General features: G+C 45.3%; 1 protein-coding gene across 1 annotated transcript in view; it reads left to right on the top strand.

Moving 5' to 3' along the window:
• LOC124805136 (cytochrome P450 6k1-like) overlaps positions 1-22,226 on the top strand; it is a 99,018-nt gene that overhangs the window by 52,693 nt on the left and 24,099 nt on the right. The window contains exons 3-5 of the mRNA XM_047265597.1: positions 8,533-8,852; positions 10,586-10,790; positions 20,912-21,042. Of these exons, the coding sequence (XP_047121553.1) occupies positions 8,533-8,852; positions 10,586-10,790; positions 20,912-21,042 (656 nt within the window). The remainder of the gene's footprint in view (positions 1-8,532; positions 8,853-10,585; positions 10,791-20,911; positions 21,043-22,226) is intronic.

The following is a 22,226-nucleotide window of genomic DNA, read 5'->3' as shown; positions in this document are numbered from 1 at the left end:
TGTCTTCGGCACCTTGCGCCAAGCTCTGCGAAGTTTATCCATACTCCCCTTCTCGCACACCAGAGCAAAGTGAACACTACGAGTCACGTCTCTGGAGAGCTCTAATTACGTCCTAGAGCTGGACACCGAACCCAGGTCACCGGCAAGTAACTCAGAGTTTCCAAGTAGTGGTCTCCTGTTTACCTTCAGTGCGACGTAGGAGGATGCCGGCCGGAACAAGCGGAGCAGACAATGTGATAACTGACCGGAGCAATAAATAAGCCAGCCACCAGATGCTGCACCCGGCAGTATCTATTCTCAAGGTCAGTGAGTTACACATTGACCATTTCACGTGGTATAAGTATTTCCAGATAACATGAAGAAGCAGTATGAAGTAGGATGATCAAGTAAAACCTGTAACAGGAAAGGCAAATAAAGGACTTCGTTTTTTTTGGAATTGGTCTGGGGAAATGTAGTGCAACTGTATAATGGAAATCGCCCACAAGAGACTAGAGCGAGCAATTATAGAGTACTGCTCTGTTGTTAGAGACCCTATAAGGAAGTCATGAAAGATAGTCATAAATTAACCTCCGATTGCCGATTAAAAAAAAGAAAAAAAGAACATTTTTATATGCAATCTGTACTTACATGTTGACAGAACTTCTCCACGTAGTCACCATCCAAATTCAATCATTTGCCATACCATGACGCCAGTTTCTTTACCTCTTCATCAAGAATAGATGCTGCATAGTGCTTCAGCCAGTTGTTGAAAGCATTCTTGAGCTCATCGTTGGCAGTGAAATGCTGAACAGCTAGCCAGGTCTTCATCTTGGGGAAGAGACGATAGTCGTTTGGTGCCAAGTTCTGACTATAAAGGGGCGGAAGGGGGGATGTTCGAAAATCTACCTGCTGAAAAGTCTGAGTCTTTCCTTCAGTCGATTCACAGTATAGAGTCAAGCATTGTCATTCCTTCGGTAATCACCACATTTTTTGGATTGCCCTTCGGAATTTAGGAAGAGGCTCACAAGAAATCTGTGATGTCACAGTTATCTCAAACGCTATTTACATACAGTCTATTGTCAAAAATCGTTTGCGATCCCAGAAAACTGTACCAAATATTTTGAGATTTGATAGCATCTGCTTGAGTTTTTTGAGCTCATTGGGACAATGAGTGTGCACCCACTGTTTTGACTGTTCCTTAGTTTCAGAGATCACGTACTGCATCCATATCTCGCTCCCCGTAAGGTCCTCTTCATAACATCCTCCCTCTCTTCATTGTAGCGCTGAAGGTTATTGAGGAAGGAAGGAAGGTTCGGTTTAACGTCTCGTCGACAACGAGGCCATTAGAGACTGAGCAAAAGCTCGGACTGTATGAAGGATGAGGAAGGAAATCGGCCGTTCCCTTTCAAAGGAACCATCCAAGCATTTGCTTGAAGCCATTTAGGGAGATTACGGAAAACCTAAATCTGTATAGTGGGACGCGGGTTTGAATCATCCTCTCGAACGCGAGTCCAGTGCGCTAGCCACTACGCCACTTCGTACGATGGCAATCGAGGCCTTACCCATTCGTTCGGTTTTGTGAACATCGATTAGACATTTTGGTACCCACCGTGCATAAGACTTGTGATAACCGAAAGCATCTGTGACAACGTTAAAGAGGGTTGCCCTTGAAATCTTAGTCAGATTTTCCGAAAGTTCGAAAACTGAGAAAAAACGTCTCTACTACACAATTTCGTAAACATATTACATAAATTCATGTCATCCTCGACCACTTTCGACATGCTCACCTATGCGACCAGGCATTAATTTTCTGCATCACTGCTCATAACATCATCACTCACAACCCTATTCCCATACATCCGGAACAATCGAAGATGAGTTTTGCCCGCATTGAGTCCTTCTACTTGCAAGAGATGAATCACAGAACATACCTCACAAGTGGCGGGAGATACAATAATACAGTCCATTTCAGTCGCATGCTGCTTACACAATGACGAACGAAACAAAGATCTGCCTGACACGACATGGGTTTCGAAGTCTCATTTTTCAACCGCTCAAGTTCCATGAAGCAGCTAGCATTAATTTATTTTTAGTAACCATAATGGCCCTCGTACACTGTAAGACAAAAAAAGATGCACCACGAAGGAATTATACGAATGGGATGGAAATCTGTAGATGTGATGTACTCTACATGTAAATACATACAAATGATTAAAATATCAAAAAAATTGGATGATTAATTCAAGAGAAAGATATTCATAAATAAAGTAAGTCAATAACGCGTTTATTCACTTATGACCCTTAAACAAGCAGTTATTCGGCTTCGCATTGATTGATAGAGGTATTGGATGTCCTCCTGAGGCATAATCTGTCCAAACGGCCCATTAAATCGTCAGAATCCTAGCTGGTTGGAAGGCGCTGTCCAAAATGCTCCAGACATTCTCAATTCGGGAGAGATCCGGCAACGTTGCTGGCCAAGGTAGGGCATAGCAAGCGCAGAGACAAGCAGTAGAGACACTCGCCCTGTGCGGGAGGGCATTATCTTGCTGAAATGTGAGCATAGGATAACTTGCGTGAAGGGCAACAAAACGGGGAGTGCTGTAAGGGTGCCGTGGATGACAATCACAGGGGTCCTGCTGGGACACCCCAGACCATCACTCCAGGCTGTTCGACTGTACGGCTGGCGACAGTCAGGCTGGCATCACACCGCTGTCCTGGGCGTCTCCAGAAACGTCTTAGACCTGGAATGTCATTGACTGGAGTCGAATTGTATTCAGTGATACGTTCCTTCGTTAACCAGTTTCTGACATCGTCTTTAGTACAATTAGATGTCGGAGCTTTGTTTATTTTAACGTTGTGATATGGAGAACTGACGAAAATTAGTACAGAGTTGGATTTTAAATTGGGTATCATTTTTTCTGTCAACCATTTTTCATAATTTTGTTGGTTCATGTGGTTGCGGTGATCTTCCGTTGCTTGATTTGATTTCCACGTAACAAGCACGTTAGGAATAAACCAATTTTCACCGCCTGCATGGGATATTATTGGGCACTGTTCCTTTGATACCGGTTTGAAGAGACGGTGAGTTGTATTATCACTAAACAAGTACTGTTTTCCTCCCTGTTTTTTTCTTTTTTTAATTGCTTCAAATACGCAATTCTTTTTCGCGGATGTCGCTTCTCTCTAACAATATGAAACTATATGATTTTCTTTTTCTTCCAGTGGAAATCTAATTCCTTCCACAACTGCCTTACACTAGCGTTTCTTGAAAGCTTACAGTTTCTTTCAATTCGTGTTTAATTCATTTCACTATAGGCACTCGTTTTCGATCAGATAAAAGTTTTAAACAATGGCTTCATCAAAACTATCACTGTCTGTAATTGTTTTGAGTTTCCGTTTTATACCTGGAGTTACAAACTTCCTTTCTCCGCTAGATGTCCATAGCCTACCTTCTCTTTTAATTTTCTAGATAGCGTAACGCGAAACGCCTGTGGCCATATGCGCTCTCAGCTGAACTTTGTGCACCGTAATGTTCCTTCCCTGAGATGACTCACCTTCCATAAACATTAAAACATTGTGTACAGTCTGCTGAGATTGACGATTCAGTTTCCTGCCTTTCATTTTTGAAGTACTAATTTTAGTGTGGAGACACTGTGCACTAGTAATACAGACACGGAAAACACAACAGACACACGTGGTAAACCAGTGTGTTAGTGCCGAACAGTCCATGTGGCAGTTACATTAGATTCGTTAGAGGAAAGGTATCATAAAAGAGTGCAACTGTTTTTGAACTGTATCTACTGCGGATGCACTCCTTTGCGATAGTTTCGACCATCAGAAACCTTTGCGTTTACTCGAGCGCGTTAGTCCCGTGTTCCGTTTTTTGGCCACCTGTACGCTAGTTGACACCTTTGCTCAAATGTTTTTGATGTAAGCAATGAAACACTGCTTCTGGTACGTATGCCTAGCACTATACGTTTCGCCAATTTATTTTTATAGTCAAGTGCGAATATTTACATAAGTATTTTGTGTAATGTCTGTATGTGTGTTATGCCTATCTTGCAATGTACTGTGGCGTTATAAGATACTGTGCCGCCTCCATAATGCAGAAAACCACACACACAGTGTGAAATTTCACAAACAAACAGTGTGAACAATTGTTTGCAAGTAGTGGTTTTCAGCACAGTATCTAATAACTTCAAAAGGACTATTACAATGCAAGGGGGGCAGTACAACACACAAAATACTGATGTAAGTATTTGTTGGTGACAGTAAGAAATTCTGGAATGAAAAAAATACGTAAGTGGTGCAAAGCTTCATTAGATAAATAATTAAGTACAGATGCAGGGCCGGCCGAAGTGGCCGTGCGGTTAAAGGCGCTGCAGTCTGGAACCGCAAGACCTCTACGGTCGCAGGTTCGAATCCTGACTCGGGCATGGATGTTTGTGATGTCCTTAGGTTAGTTAGGTTTAACTAGTTCTAAGTTCTAGGGGACTAATGACCTCAGAAGTTGAGTCCCATAGTGCTCAGAGCCATTTGAACCATTTTTTGAACAGATGCAGGCTTTCCAGAAATATCGATTACGATGAATGAAATTGAGTCAAACGTTTGTGCTTCCCACTTGTGATCGGCACTTCTTGGAGAAGCAGTTATGTACTTAATGTTAACTGAAGGAGTTCTGAATTCTTTCTGACACTTGCCACTTTCCTCATCAACATCCTGTTTCCTTTTACATATTTTTATTATATACAAACGATGAGAAATTTAATAAACTTGTCTCATTGATTTTAGTAACACAAATTTTATTGCTGATTGATTATAAATTACAAATAATTAATGCCAATGTTAATAAATTACAATGCAATAAATAGCCAAACATTAAAAGTGCTGGAAACTATCTAATTTTAAGAAAAATTATCACTGGTGTAGTTGGTAGGCACTGGCGGCAATGTGTCCAATGGTTATGAATCTGGTATGCAGCTCAGTTTCACCAAAATACGTGTTACAGTACAGCGTCCAAGTTTCTACTTACGCCATATCCAGTCTTAAGTGTGCCGCTAGGATGTTTTAAATTTTCAAAAAAGTGAGATGTGTAGTTCATTTCATGGGGTAGCAGGAACCTAATACTTATTTTTTTCAACAACAAGACGACGAGACTGATCACAAAAAGCTACGCGCATGCACGCACTGATCTCTTTGGAGCAGGTTTTTGTTAAACGCTTTTGAGTCAGAAGAATTTCCTTTGGTCAGCCGAAACCAGTTGCAGCCGTCGATTATCTGCCACCTGAACATCTTTCGCCCAGACGCAAACCACGGGTATTGCTAGAATGACTGCCTCGAACGCATTCGCGTGCTTGCAGTGTTTGCAACCGTATCTCGAACGAACCAATTGTAACAATCGCAAAGCTTTCGGATACCTAGAGCAGAGTGTGCCAATCTTTGTAAGGGACTGCAGGGGAGTGGTTTATTGTCCGAGCTGACGTGACTTACAGTGTGACAGTTATTTAAATATACGAAATAGAATTGTCAGAAGTTTTGAACAGTTTGCTTTAGGACGTTCAAACTGCACGGTTGGCCGCGGGGCATGATGGGAATCAGTATGCACAAGCGCTTTGTTGCCCGATAGAGAGTACCTGAGCGTATAGCACTAGTGAAGGAGGCCTACTACGCGAGCAATAATAGCCCAGCTGCGGTTCAAGGGAAGTTTGCGACCGAGTTCAAGTTGAAGACGACCGGTCAAGGTGTGCTAACAATGAAGAATTTGATTCGCAAGTTTGAGAGAACGGATAATGTTCGTGATGACAGGGTTGGCAATATCAGTCGTCCAATAACGGCGAAAACGCCTGAAAACATGAATAACACAGTCACTGTGTTTGAAACCAGCCCCGTGAAATCGATCAGACAAGCTGCACAACAGGTAGGGATCAACTGGGAGACACTGTGACAAATTTTTGTTGAAGAACTACATCTCTTCCCATACAAAATTCAAACCTATGACCCCTTAAGCCCCAGGGCCATGGAACAGCGAGTGTGTTTCGCCGACGCAAAATTGACGAAAAGGACTTTGATGTGAATATGGTTTGGTTTAGCGGCGAACCGTCCGTAGTGGCCGAGCGGTTCTAGGCGTTACAGTCTGGAACCGCGCGACCGCTACGGTCACAGGTTCGAATCCTGCCTCGGGCATGGATGTGTGTGATGTCCTTAGGTTAGTTAGGTTTAAGTAGTTCTCAGTTCTAGGGGACTGATGACCTCAGCAGTTAAGTCCCATAGTGCTCAGAGCCATTTGAACCATTTAGCGACGAAGCACACTTTCATTCGGATGGATTCGTCAATAAGCAAAATTGGCGCATCTGGGGGACTGAGAATCGGCGTTTCGCGATGGAGAAGGCTTTTCACCCTCAACAGATGACTGTGTGTGCTGCGCAATGTTCAGTCACGGAACAATCGATGTGATGTTCCTCGATGGCACGATGGCTACCGAATGATACGTGTAGGTTTTGGAAAATGAATTCATCCCCATTGTCCAAAGTGATCCTGGTTTCGAAAAGATATGGTTCATGTAATCCGGAGCTCGACCCCATCGAAGTAGGAGAGTGTCTGATGTTTGGAGGAAGACTTTGGGGACCACATTCTGGCTCCAGGGTACCTAGAAGCCACTGGTATAGGCCTCGATTGGCCGCCATATACCCCGTATCTGAACACATGCGACGCCTTTTTATGTTGCGATATTAAAGACAAGGTGTACAGCGATAACCCCAAAACCATTGCTGAGCTGAAACCAGCCGTTCAGTAGGTCATCGACAGCATCCATGTTCCGACGCTTCGGCGGGTCATGCAGAATTTCGCTATTCGTCTTACGCACATCATCGCCAATGATGAGAGGCATATACAGGGTGTTACAAAAAGGTACGGCCAAACTTTCAGGAAACATTCCTCACACACAAAGAAAGAAAATATGTTATGTGGACATGTGTCCGGAAACGCTTACTTTCCATGTTAAAGCTCATTTTATTACTTCTCTTCAAATCACATTAATCATGGAATGGAAACACACAACAACAGAACGTACCAGCGTGACTTCAAACACTTTGTTACAGGAAATGTTCAAAATGTCCTCCGTTAGCGAGGATACATGCATCCACCCTCCGTCGCATGGAATCCCTGATGCGCTGATGCAACCCTGGAGAATGGCGTATTGTATCACAGCCGTCCACAATACGAGCACGAAGAGTCTCTACATTTGGTACCGGGGTTGCGTAGACAAGAGCTTTCAAATGCCCCCATAAATGAAAGTCAAGAGGGTTGAGGTCAGGAGAGCGTGGAGGCCATGGAATTGGTCCGCCTCTACCAATCCATTGGTCACCGAATCTGTTGTTGAGAAGCGTACGAGCACTTCGACTGAAATGTGCCGGAGCTCCATCGTGCATGAACCACATGTTGTGTCGTACTTGTAAAGGCACATCTTCTAGCAGCACAGGTAGAGTATCCCGTATGAAATCATGATAACGTGCTCTATTGACCGTAGGTGGAAGAACATGGGGCCCAATCAAGACATCACCAACAATGCCTGCCCAAACGTTCACGGAAAATCTGTGTTGATGACGTGATTGCACAATTGCGTACGGATTCTCGTCAGCCCACACATGTTGATTGTGAAAATTTACAATATGATCACGTTGGAATGAAGCCTCATCCGTAAAGAGAACATTTGCACTGAAATGAGGATTGACACATTGTTGGAGGAACCATTCGCAGAAGTGTACCCGTGGAGGCCAATCAGCTGCTGATAGTGCCTGCACACGCTGTACATGGTACGGAAACAACTGGTTCTCCCGTAGCACTCTCCATACAGTGACGTGGTCAACGTTACCTTGTACAGCAGCAACTTCTCTGACGCTGACATTCGGGTTATCGTCAACTGCACGAAGAATTGCCTCGTCCATTGCAGGTGTCCTCGTCGTTCTAGGTCTTCCCTAGTCGCAAGTCATAGGCTGGAATGTTCCGTGCTCGCTAAGACGCCGATCAATTGCTTCGAACGTCTTCCTGTCGGGACACCTTCGTTCTGGAAGTCTGTCTCGATACAAACGTACCGCGCCACGGCTATTGCCCCGTGCTAATCCATACATCAAATGGGCATCTGCCAACTCCGCATTTGTAAACATTGCACTGACTGCAAAACCACGTTCGTTGATGCTCCGTACTGATGTGCTTGATGCTAGTACTGTAGAGCAATGAGTCGCATGTCAACACAAGCACCGAAGTCAACATTACCTTTTTTCAATTGGGCCAACTGGCGCTGAATCGAGGGAGTACAGTACATACTGACGAAACTAAAATGAGCTCTAACATGTCCACATAACATCTTTTCTTTATTTGTGTGTGAGGAATGTTTCCTGAAAGTTTGGCCGTACCTTTTTGTAACACCCTGTAGAACATGTCATAACTTATCTCCTAATATCTGTAGTGATGTTTACATGCTGAATAAAGTTTGTAACTAATTTAGGTTTTGTTTTCATATAGTTAAATAATTGTCACGCTGTACTTTATTCGAAGGCCAGCGCTGATGGTGCGCGACCCCGAGCTGGTGCAGCGCGTCCTGGTGTCCGAGTTCGCGTCTTTCCCTGACCGGCACGCGCGCACGGGCCAGTTCCGCGACCCGCTGGGACATGCCAACCTCTTCCTGATGAGGAGCCCGCGCTGGCGCGTTCTGCGCTCCAAGCTGAGCCCCGCCTTCACCTCTGGCCACCTGCGCCGCATGGCTCCCATTGTCGACCGCTGCGCCGATCAGCTGCTCGGACTCCTGCAAGGCGCCGTCGACGTCCGCGAGATCATGGCCCGCTTCACCACCGACGTCATCAGCAACTGCGCCTTCGGTGAGTACCTTTCTGCTCCGGCCTCTACTCTCACACTACCGGAAAGAAGCAGTTCGTGTCTCTCAGTGCAGCGCCAATTTGGGGCTTTGTCGATACATCCAAATCAACCAAAAACAAAGTCAAAAATATAGCCGATAGTCAGATGAAAACCGAACTCCCGCCACACCGGGACCATGGAATGGTTCCATTCAAAAGTAATCACCATACACATTAAGATATTACCGAGTGAGATGGCGCAGTGGTTAGCGCACTGGACTCGCATTTGGGAAGACGACGGTTCAAACCCGCGACCAGCCATCCTGATTTTGGTTTTCCGTGATTTCCCTAAACCGCTTCAGGCAAATGCCGGGACGGTTCCTTTTGAAAGGGCACGGCCGACTTCCTCTCTCGTCCCTCCCTAATCTGGTGGGACCTCGCTGTTTGGTCCCCCTTCCGAGATCAATCACCCAACAACCATTAAGAGTTTTATCCCATTAGGAGAGGAGACGATCAGTTCCTTTTTTGTGGAACGCAGTCTGTCGCTGACATATCCACAACTATAACCACTCGTTAACTTCCTCATCCAAATGAAACCGACATTCAAGAATGTCTTTCTTTAAATCGCCAAAGATCTGAAAATCACACAGTGAAGGATCCGGGCTGTGAAGAGGATGTTCGAGTATTTCCCAACCAAATCGGTGAAGCGTATCCTTCGTCCGGTTGGCAATACCATGTAGATACCAATAGCCCCGGAACGCCGCCAACCGGGAGCCACGGTGTCTTCTGAAAACGGCGCTTGCCCACAATGCCCCTCGCCGCCACACACTCTGTCGAAGGACAACGCTGCCCGTAGAAAGAGCTTCTCTTACCTTGGCAGTTTACATCATATTTACAGTGCACCCCTGAGCGATTTCGAGGGATGGACTGCACTTGTGCGTTCGTACTTGGGGACGGGGCTTATCGTGAAAAAGGATGATTCCTTCCGACATCATTCCTGGCGGTATTCACATTATGGCAAGTCTCAGTTTCTGCAATGTGTCTTCATAGTGCTGTGCATTGATTGAGATCCCACGCTGCAGGAACTCGACGAGAAGAGGGCACCTGCAGTCGGAAGAGGACATCATAATGACGTTACCAGAACTTGTGTGGACAAGTCTGGATTTCTTTGGCGGGAGAGATGTGAGAGTTTCCACTGTTGTTGTTTGTCCTCAGGCTGTCGGAATGTTGTTGGTGGAATCATCCTGTTGCACGATAAAGTCAGCACCACACTGCCAATCGGACCAAGCCTATGCTCCAGCGATTTGGTTGCAAACACTGGATCGTTGGTTTTGACTATCTGATGCCTTTACTAGACGGTTTAGTAACACTACTTTAGTGGCACTGCCATCAGCAACATTATCATTGCTATTGCGCAATGGTGGTGTTGATTGCCGCTGGTGCACTCTACATGTGAGCAGAATCTCGTTGCTTTTTCTGCCAGATTTCGAGACAGAGTTTCACCACATGTTCAACATATCTTATCCACTTTTGAGTTATTTCCCGACATTTGCTGCCTCACGTGTCCTATGTTTAATTACTTGTCTTAGAATCATCCACGTCGCTTTGGGGGTTTTAAACATTAATAAGAATCGCCTTGTACATAGGAACATCTATATATTGTTTTATAGATACTGCTTAAAATTTCAGTGAGCGTAGCAAAACGCTTCAATTTTGTATAATGTGCAATGTCATATATAACCATTGTTTGTGTACAGGCGTGAACTCAAATGCTATGGGCGACCCCAAGTCCCCCTTCCGCGCCTTCGGCCGCAAGATCTTCGAGTTTACGAGGGCCCGTGGCACAGAGATAAACGGCATCTTCTACACGCCGTGGCTCAGTGACATTCTGGGCTTCAGCTTCTTCCAGTCGGAGACCAGCAAGTTCCTCAGAAACTCACTGTGGCAAGTCATCAGGGGCAGGTAAGCTACGTCCGCACCGTACAGTTCACAATATTGCAGACATTGTCAGTAACAACAGCTAACACAGCACATGCTTGTAAGTCGCCAGCACCGGTGTATTATTCGGCAAAGTCAAGTTAGATCACATTTTAATTTACGCCTCAGAATCTGGTTGGTGATCTACACTCCTGGAAATTGAAATAAGAACACCGTGAATTCATTGTCCCAGGAAGGGGAAACTTTATTGACACATTCCTGGGGTCAGATACATCACATGATCACACTGACAGAACCACAGGCACATAGACACAGGCAACAGAGCATGCACAATGTCGGCACTAGTACAGTGTATATCCACCTTTCGCAGCAATGCAGGCTGCTATTCTCCCATGGAGACGATCGTAGAGATGCTGGATGTAGTCCTGTAGAACGGCTTGCCATGCCATTTCCACCTGGCGCCTCAGTTGGACCAGCGTTCGTGCTGGACGCGCAGACCGCGTGAGACGACGCTTCATCCAGTCCCAAACATGCTCAATGGGGGACAGATCCGGAGATCTTGCTGGCCAGGGTAGTTGACTTACACCTTCTAGAGCACGTTGGGTGGCACGGGATACATGCGGACGTGCATTGTCCTGTTGGAACAGCAAGTTCCCTTGCCGGTCTAGGAATGGTAGAACGATGGGTTCGATGACGGTTTGGATGTACCGTGCACTATTCAGTGTCCCCTCGACGATCACCAGTGGTGTACGGCCAGTGTAGGAGATCGCTCCCCACACCATGATGCCGGGTGTTGGCCCTGTGTGCCTCGGTCGTATGCAGTCCTGATTGTGGCGCTCACCTGCACGGCGCCAAACACGCATACGACCATCATTGGCACCAAGGCAGAAGCGACTCTCATCGCTGAGGACGACACGTCTCCATTCGTCCCTCCATTCACGCCTGTCGCGACACCACTGGAGGCAGGCTGCACGATGTTGGGGCGTGAGCGGAAGACGGCCTAACGGTGTGCGGGACCGTAGCCCAGCTTCATGGAGACGGCTGCGAATGGTCTTCGCCGACACCCCAGGAGCAACAGTGTCCCTAATTTGCTGGGAAGTGGCGGTGCTGTCCCCTACGGCACTGCGTAGGATCCTACGGTCTTGGCGTGCATCCGTGCGGCGCTGCGGTCCGGTCCCAGGTCGACGGGCACGTGCACCTTCCGCCGACCACTGGCGACAACATCGATGTACTGTGGAGACCTCACGCCCCACGTGTTGAGCAATTCGGCGGTACGTCCACCCGGCCTCCCGCATGCCCACTATACGCCCTCACTCAAAGTCCGTCAACTGCACATACGGTTCACGTCCACGCTGTCGCGGCATGCTACCAGTGTTAAAGACTGCGATGGAGCTCCGTATGCCATGGCAAACTGGCTGACACTGACGGCGGCGGTGCACAAATGCTGCGCAGCTAGCGCCATTCGACGGCCAACACCGCGGTTACTGGTGTGTCCGCTGTGCCGTGCGTGTGATCATTGCTTGTACAGCCCTCTCGCAGTGTCCGGAGCAAGTATGGTGGGTCTGACACACCGGTGTCAATGTGTTCTTTTTTCCATTTCCAGGAGTGTATTAATAAAGTACATTCCCTTATTCTGACAGTCGGGTCTAGTTTACAAGTATTTCAGGTTTCCATATCCAAATGGCTACGTTTTTAGCTCTGTTTACACATAATTATACGAGAGGTATCCATAAAGTAACAAACTTTTTTAAATAAAAAATTAACATTACGGAAGAACCAAATGTTATTATAAACATTTTAAAGGCACAGTCTTAAGCTTCTGCATAATAGCCACTCAAATTGAAGCACGTATGACACCGCCGCACAAGTTTTTCAATATCATCTTTATAGAAATCTGCCGAAGGCGACTGCAACTACTGGTTTACATCGGCACGCAGTTCGGTGTCAGTATCAAAGCGCTGTGTAGCGAGCCATGTATCCATTGCTGGCGAGCGTTGGTAGTCGCTGGGCGCCAAATCCTGGCTGTATGGTGGACGATCAAACACCTCTCATCCAAAACCCCTTACAAGCTCTCGGACACGATTGGCTGTACGTAGACGCGCGTTGTCATGAAAAAAAAAAACTTTTACGCCAGCTTTTCCGTGGCGTTTGTTTTATATCGCCTGCCTTAACTTTATCAGTATTGGGCTGTATCGCTCTGAGTTAATTGTTGTGGCACATTTAACAAAATCAACGAGAGTCACTCCTTTACAGTCCCAGAACGTAGTAGCCACGATCTTCCTCGCTGGCAGCGTTTGCAAACACTTCCTTGGTTTCCTGGGGAATTTGTGTGTCCCCATCCCATCGACTGCCTTTTTGTTTCAGTGTTGACATATTTCACCGAAGTCTGGTCCCCAGTTACCATCCGATCGCTAACTTTGCTACCATTTTTCTCGTAATGTTCGAGGGAGATCAGTGCTGCAGTCACTCTCTGTTTTTTGTGGTCTTCCGTTAGGATTTTGGGAAGCCATCTAACACAAAATTTGTGATAACCAAACTACTCTGCCACAATTTCAGGCACCAAACTCAGTGAAATTTGGGGAAATGCAGTGACAGTTCCTTAATCGTGAAACAATAGTTTCCACGAATTTTGTCGTTTATTTAGGCCTACCACTGGGATCCTCATCGTGAACATTGGTACGGTCATTTTTAAAATCAAAGCACCATTAACTCACTCGGCTTTCACTCATTATTCCTTTTCCTATATTCATTACCAAGATCGCGATAAATTTAAAATGGTTCGCAGTTTTTTGCCGACAAAGACCTAACCACAGAACGCACCTCACAAGTTGCAGGATTTACAGTAGTAGCACACATTTTAACACGTCATAAAAAGCAAAGTATCAGAGAGACAGACCACACGCTAACACCGCTGGGTGGGTACTGAGAGTGGGAACGTTATGGCACCAAAATGGCGGTTGTAAACCCGTCTACCGTCGTGATAGCCCAAATTGTCTGTTACCTTCTGGACAGCTCTCGTACATGTGCTCATTGAAAATTTTATAGAAAATTTTTGTCTGTACACACATTTTTGTTTTGCTTCGTAATAACTCTACTTTAATGTATTTGCCTGTTTGCAGTTGGTTCAGGTAATTCATTTAATATCTACATTTATCACTGTTTCAGCTTTGTGGCAAATAGTATACTATATACCTGTCACATTTATTGTAAATGTTCGGACTTCCAAGATTGGTTAAATCAAACTTTTCTGCTCAGTGGGTTTCAAAAAGTTGACGTAAATACTGCGGTAATATGATTTGTCAAAAACAATTAATTTTTATGTACATCTGTTTATTAATGTCTCTGTCAGCTTCGGAATTGCAGTGCAAGGTAGAGAACAGCTTGCTTTAGAAGACTCGGATAGGTAAAATTTTTCCGTGAAATTTTTTTTATTAAATATGGGATGACAAAATTTTTTAGGGATAATAAATTTCATAATGTCGCAAAAAAGTGGTCCAAGGTGAAGCGTACGCGTGGAAGCCGATAGGTCGCAGGACCGAATCTCAGTTGGAGCAGGGAAATTTTCAGTCCTCCTTTAATCAGGCCTTCACCTCTCCACGATGTGAGGAGTCGCGTTGTTTAGTTTCCACATTAAACTCTAGGTCCCCTTATCCTGGGTGGATAAATTGGGTGGATTAGAGACATTCAAGTTTCCGAAAAGGCGCCAAATCGAAAGACTTACACCTAGCCATCAAGTCACACGAAATTAATATATTGTGCAGGATGGAAGGAGATCAGGCCAGGGAGCAGATATCTAAAGTTTGTGGTTTTCCAGTAGTAAGCAAACAATTGGCGTAAACATGTTTTCAGATTAATTATCTGTTCAGGGATACACAAGGCCGACCCAGGAAAGGTGCCTTACCTCTGTAGGGGTCATTACGGCCAGAGTGTCGAGTAGGACATGCAGGGTGAGACGCTTAAATCAGGATGAATGAAACTTTTTTGCACCAAATTTATTAAAACAAAATACAAATGATAATGCGAATCTTTTTACATATAAATAGTGGTACCTTTCAAGAGTAACATTACTCGATGCAACCCCCTCCAGCCGCATTGACAGCCTCCAGTCTTGTCCTGCAGCGATTCCAAGCACTCTTTAAAACAGCGCTACCCATATTCGCTAATTCTGCTTCGACAACGTTGAGTAGAAATGCGACATTGGGGTGCCTCGTCTAGTTGGTAACTCTTTCGACTACGCTCCAAACATGGAAGTCGAGGGGGTTCAAATCCGGCCTATTTGGGGGTCAGAAGTTCTTTGACCGAACGTGTTTACGTTATCCGAGAGCCAGTTTTATAGCAAATGGCTCGTATGAGGTCCTCCTGTGCCATTCGACACGTTATCCGCTCGCTGACATTCGGCACTGACGCCAATTTCCTCAGCGATTGGCCCGGGTCCTCCAAAATTAGCGCCTGAGCCTTTTCGATGACTGCCGCCATTCGTGACACATATTTCCTTGAATGATGTTTCCTCGCCGAGTTAGCGGAACCTTCCCCAGACTTCTCCGAAGCATTATACTTTACCACAATACCGTAATCACCTGGTCTCGGATACCCGAAGAATGGAATTATTTCAGTGGGCCAAAGCCCAGCGCGAAGACTTTCGATAATCGCTGCTTTCTCTTGTACTCCGCACTTGTTCGTAACATCTCGGCCATTTTGAGGTTCTGACTGTTTACTAGATGCCTAAGATGCCTATGGTTTTCAAGAATGCCAGTCGTGACCTCCGGCAGAACTACGATATGGTGGTAAATTCAAATTAAAATTTGCCCGGATTTAAGCGCTGTAGTTATAGTCCGATTAAAATTACTTATCTATTGGCAATTTGCATATCAGTTACTCTGAAGGCGACACGCAAACACAGCGGGTCACTTTACAAGTGCTGATGTGTTGTTACATGTAACACGGAGCTGTGGTGGAAGTAGTTTCTCTGCTCAGTCCACAGCCGATTTTAAGTGACCAGTGTCGTACCGCGGTAGACGACGCGTTCTACAGAAGGAAGGGTACTTTATTTCAGTTTCTATAATGAAAGGTAAGATCACCAGTCACTTTTATTTCGACACAATTTCCTTGGCCTTTAAACCATACAGCTACGGACTCACACTCATTTATTTTACGATGACTCCTGGTCCTAACAATAAATAGCATATTAGACGTGAAATAGGAACGACCCTGTTGTACACATTTACTTGAAATGTGGGGTAAGCACCGAACCACAACCTCGTGGTGTGCAATGAATGCGAGGAAACGGCGGTCAGCAACCTGCGGCAAAATCATTATTCACGATATCTTTGTTCACGGCGATTAAAGCTGACCTCTACGAGCCCACTCAAGACAGGAAAACTGCACTTTCATCACTAAAAGCGAGCTGGAATATCTCGCTCTCATTGCGACGCTGGCTATATGAGCTGACGCGATACTAATGGATCAGCAGTCCTTGTTGGTACTCGGCTGCGGATTATAGGCAGCACAAGTAGTTCCCAAACGAAAAAAGAATGATAGAAAGAAAAATATAACATCAAACAAAAAAGTCAATATGATAATGAAAATGACACAATAAAGGATTCAAACTAAAAGAGAATTACGTTTGAACCAATTAACTGAACAAAAATAAGAATAAATCATATTGATAAAGATTTAAACACAAAAATATGTATCATCTTGTGAGATTCGAATTCATAACCTTCTGCATAGGAGGGCTGTATCTTAACCACTGCACTGCACCATCACTTCACATTATACTGGAAATCAAGAAAGGAAGCTGGACAAGGAACTCAGAGTGAACTGATCGTTTTTTGTGGTTGTCTGGCAGTGGCGAGCAGTTCAGACGTGACACTGACCACACTGATTGTAGGAAACCAGCTCCAACGCATGAAATGTTAACTAACAAGTAATTTTAACATTTCAGAAGATTAGGGAAAGAACATGTCGGGTTGGGAGCCAGCAGAAGTGAGAGAGAGCTTGCCTCAGCTCGGCACTCTACTGCCAGCTCACGAGACCTCACGTGGGCAGTTTCCTACGCTCCGATTTGTTGAGGGTTGTAGGCAACGAAGCGTCCGTTCGTCCGCAACCCGCAACACTGACGACAACGTCAGCCTAGCCACACAACCGGCACCACTACAGAGTTGTGGAAACTGTCTTCCAGCAGAGATTAACCTTGACCATACAAACTTTTTAAAAAATTAATAAATTATTCTCATTCCCTCCAATCGAGTGACCACCTGCACATTATATGTGCAGCCGTGTTACTTGCTACACGTCTATATGCATATGCTCTCTATAGCAGCCGGCCGGGCTGGACGAGCGGTTCTAGGCGCAACAGTCAGCAACCGCGAGACCGCTACGGTCGCAGGCTCGAACCCTGCCTCGGGCATGGATGTGTGTGATGTTCTTAGGTTAGTTAGGTTTAAGTAGTTCTAAGTTTTAGGGGACTGATGACCTTAGAAGTTAAGTCCCATAGTCCTCAGAGCCATTTGAACCATTTTCTCTATAGCACAACAAAGTTTTGTTTGAGAGTAGTCCTCAAACCTTATCAACACATTTCATAAAGGCAGTGGGATTTTGTTTATTCTTCTCTGTTTCCATTCCACTAAGCATTGTGCCCCTCCAGCTGTATTTTGCACGTATGGACTTTCTCAACTTTAAAGATTTGCCTACGCGTTCCGTCATTACTGCCTCCTCCTCGTCACTGATAAATTAATGACGTTGTGGTTACCCACCAAATTATTTTTCGCGATCACATTCCGAGCACACACTGTGAGCTAACAGCACGGAGTTCGGAAAATTGGTCGGGGATGCACCCGTAGGCGCCCGTAAGTTGTTTCTCGAGTACAGACTTTTACTCATTAGAGAATTCCATATTCAGATAGCTGTTGGACTAATAACTGTAGTAGAGATTCCTCTAAACCTCTCGTTTAGGTAACTGTAGCACAATCTAGCTGATAACAGTGAGACAATACTACCATTTCAACAGTTATTGAGTGTGTGGTGTCCGCAGCTTCGAAATATTGCAAGTAAATTGAGGAGGGGGGGAGGGGATCACTGCTGTCAGCTGCAGCAGGACATTAAGAGGAATCAGCGGCGACGAGCGAAAATGTGTACCGGACTGGGATTCGAACCCGGGATCTCCTGCTTACTAGACAGGTGGGGTAACGACTACGCCATGCAGGGGACAGCGTTATCGCCTACTGTCACCTACTATCCCGGCACGCGTCACGGCCGATCCACACTCCCAGCGAGCGCCACCTATTCCGCTTAATGCCCCGCTGCAGCTGACAGCAGTGATCCCCCTTCAATTTACATACAATGCTTTAGCAACTGCTGTATAACTTGCGTTTGGCTGTCACAATGTTCATGGAAAATTGTACTAATTCATTCGGCACAGCTGCGACTTTGTGCTGACCTAAACTCAAACTGACTCAGGGTACAGACAAGAATCAGTCCAACACAGAGACAGGCCACCAGAAAATCCTGGAACGAAACCTTCCTCTTTTCAATACCGCGCTACGTAAAGATGGTAGTAGTGTAGTTGGCCGGCGGCCGTCACCAGCTCTCAGAAAGTCACCTCAACTCTCTCCGACACTGCAGCACTTGACTTTTCGTCTGTGCACAAACAATCCTTGTGGTAGCTTGCTGAGACTGTAGTTAGTTTTACACGAAGAACGAAACTGTGGCGTGCAGCAGATGTGTCTGTTTCAATCGTAACAAGGCAATCACTTTCGACGAAGGTTCGTCAAAGGCAACTTGTTAAGTGACTTTTTTGTCTATGACCGACAGTATTTTCTCATCTCTGACTTTTTCATACTTCGCACTTTTCATATTCAGTACCAATCTAATGTTATTGCAATATGAACAAAAATATCTTTCCTAAATATTTTACTGTTTTATTTCCTAACTTACTGATCATTGTGTTCGATACATCTCACATTAAATCCCATTAAGATATAACTTCAGATCAACTTCAAAAATGTGCCATGTCCATGATTATTTTAGTAACACAAAAAAGACGTACCTTTTAAGTATCAAACAAATATTGTATGGGTTCAAATGGTTCAAATGGCTCTGAGCACTATGGGACTTAACATCTGAGGTCAACAGTCCCCTAGAACTTAGAACTACTTAAACCTAACTAACCTAAGGACATCACACACATCCATGCCCGAGGCAGGATTCGAACCTGCGACCGTAGCGATCTCGCGGTTCCGGACTGTAGCGCCTAGAACCACTCGGCCATCCAGGCCGGCTATTGTATGGGTAACCATCAATTGTCAGTGATATGATACAGGTAACTCTTTTGTGTCACCTATGAAATTCAGGTCTTGAAAGTGACCAGTTCGTTTACACTCCTGTCAAAACTGGTAGTTTTAGAGTCTTGACCCCTCTCCGCGAGATAAATTTCTGTTGATGCGCATGGCTACATCTAATCACTTGACCTACCTCTTTCACAGTACTCAGCTGTCGAGTAACCCTACTGGTCAGTAATGCCAAACAAATATTGTACACAATAATAAATTCTGCTGCGCATGGTATTTATCTTCTTACTAGCATAAAACAATGGGACAGTGAACAGAAGTTTGGTACGCAACTGACATTCCTCATATCATGGAATAGGATGTGAGCCATATCCTATACAGGGATTGATCGATGAGAGGATACGGGACAGAAAAGGTCTAACGAATTTATGTCCGGAAATGCATGGTTTCCATGCTAGAGACCATTTATTCAAGTGGTACTGTTCCTCATACGTCATGCCCTAGTGCCCTCTGCTGCCATAGTAATTGGTAAAGTTGCCTCCGATTCACTTCTCTTGCTGGCTCCCCTTGTAGTGAATGTGATATAGCGTTGTACACAATGGTTCCTTATTCAAAGCGTGAGCTTGGGGACATAGTGTTTACTTACGGAAAGGCAAATGGCAATGGGCGGCGGGGAGGGACGTTGTATCAGGAGATCTATCCCCGCCGACAACCACCACAATATTCAATGTTTGCAACAGTGTTACGCCGTTTGTCTAATACAGGGTCGTTTCACGAAGCAAGAAATCGTGTAAGACGTGCCCGAAATGTTGGGACATCAGACTCGAAGCAAAATGTGATTAACACTGTGGAAGGCGACCGCCGTGTCAGTACCAGGCAATTGGCTCGCCAGTACAGGGTAAGCCAGACGACCGTGTGGAACATTCTCCATGACAACTGTTACTACCCTTATCACTGAGAGCGTGTCCAGGGTTTACTAGGAACAGACTTTAGACCTCGGGAGCAGTATTGTCACTGGTTTCTTCACCAGGCAACCACGATTCCAGAATTTGTGTCATACTTCGTATCACAGATGAGGCCACCTTTACGCGGAGTGGTATCTTCAACTTTCGTAACAGTCATCTGTGGGATAGTATGCAGAACCCCCATGGTATGGTGACAGCGAATCATCAGTATTGGTGGAGCCGTAATATGTGGGCCGGTATAATTGATGGCCGTATTTTGGGACCAGTCTTCCTTCCTTCTTCGCCTGCTGGAAGAAGTGCCATTGATGATTCGAAGGGTTATATGGATGCTGCATGATGGTTTGAGTTCCAGCTCACTTCGCTGCTAACGTACGGATGCATTCCAATAGTGTCTCCCCAGGTCGATGGATCGGACGATGAGGTCCAGTTGCATAGCCTGCTCGTTCATCGGATCTCAACATGTGCGATTTATGGTAATAGGGCCATCTCAAAAGTATCGTGTGTGCAGAGCCCATTCCATACGTTGGGACACTGGAGCAGTGTATTCGTGCTACCTTTGACACTGTTCGGATGCAGCGTGGTCAATGTGAACTTGTGAGACAGAACATGTTACGACACGTACATGCATGCGTCGATACTCAAGGAAACCATATTCAGCACATTGTAACTGTGGCTGCACGGTACAGATGGTATTAGACCATACTCTCTGTAACAAATTATGATTTAATAAATGGTCTCTTGCGTGGAAACCATGCCTTTACGGACACAAATTCATAGACCTTTTTTGTTCCGTATTCTCTCATCGACCAATCCCTAGGGTTTGTACAAGCTTTGTCACAGCGCCTTGTGTCTGCTTAAATGTAAGGCCACCAACCGGTTTGCTCTGTTACAGGGAACAGAGTGGCGAGAAGAGGAGTGACTTCGTGGAGCTGCTGATCCAGCTGAAGAACAAGGGCGTCATCTCGCCAGCTGGGGAGGAGAAGGACGGCAGCAATGTGGAGGCCAAGGACAAGGGACTATTCGGTAAGCCTCTACCTGCGCATTCCTACAAGGAGATTTCTTGCAAAATACGGTGTCGCCGGCGCAGAAGCGCATCCTCCTTGAGACAGCGGGGCGAGTCCATTTGTCTGTCTGTCGCCTGCTGACCTGCGCACTTCAAACATTCTAGTTGCTATCACTTTGCCACCTAGCGTGGCACAGCAGCCATTGCGCTCCATGGGAGCGGGAAATGTTCTTCATAATCAGACAGCTACGATTATATGCAATACTATTAAATTTTTGCTGCAAGTGGCAAACGAGGAAGCAAAAGTATCATTAATAAGCGTGCTTGAGAGGATTACATGAATCACTAGCTATTCCAATCACTCAATAAAGAAAATAAAGAAGGAGGCTGAAAAATAGCCACAAATGCTTTTCAAGACTTAACTATATCAAAAATGCACGAAAAAAAATTGAAGAAAATTTTATTTTTGGATAATATTGAAGAAAAGATTTTCAGGGAAGTAACACACAATGTCATGTGCCTCATGTCCTTTATTTTCCATTATCACTATTGCAGTAAGTGACGTTGTTCACTATACTCAATTTCTTACTTCTTTGTTATGACATTTCCATAAGACAGGATGTTGTCTATCTTGTTTTGCTTTGGTTGATGCTTTGTTAAGGTGAGCATTTCTGTTTTGGTACTCTACACAGTACGTCCCGGGAATGTTGTGACGAACTTCGAGGAGTTATAGAGGATGTCTTGAGGAATAAATCGAGACCACGAAAAACCGTGTCCGGAAACGTCATCCAACGACGCTACGAAGTGTCGGAGTGGTAGGCGCCGGCGCCTGCCATAGGCCATCCCCTCGGCAGCAGACGTCACTGTGTACGCTGACGGACCGCTGGTGGATCGTCTCGCAATGTTGTTTGTTATTCAGTGATCGCGACTGATTACCCGATCACCAGTGGAGAAGATGGAGCTAGCTGCTGCATAGACAGGCCTTGTCTACTATGAATGCAATGCTCTGTTGCCTTTTGGGATGATGGTTTCAGACATAGATTTCCATCTGCAGTTTATTTTTCTCCTCAACACCGAAATACACTGGAGAATTTCGAGGTTTCCACGAAAGCTTGTAGAGAATACAGTATACGATTTCCTAACTGCACATAACCAAATTGAAGGGTGTTACCCGGTGTTTCCAGTACGCTGTATGAGACTGTTG

Source organism: Schistocerca piceifrons, chromosome 7, assembly GCF_021461385.2.
Source record: "Schistocerca piceifrons isolate TAMUIC-IGC-003096 chromosome 7, iqSchPice1.1, whole genome shotgun sequence".
NCBI classification, from domain to species: Eukaryota; Metazoa; Arthropoda; class Insecta; order Orthoptera; family Acrididae; genus Schistocerca; species Schistocerca piceifrons.
Note: the sequence above shows the minus strand (reverse complement) of the source record. Positions and strands in the feature narration are given on the sequence as shown.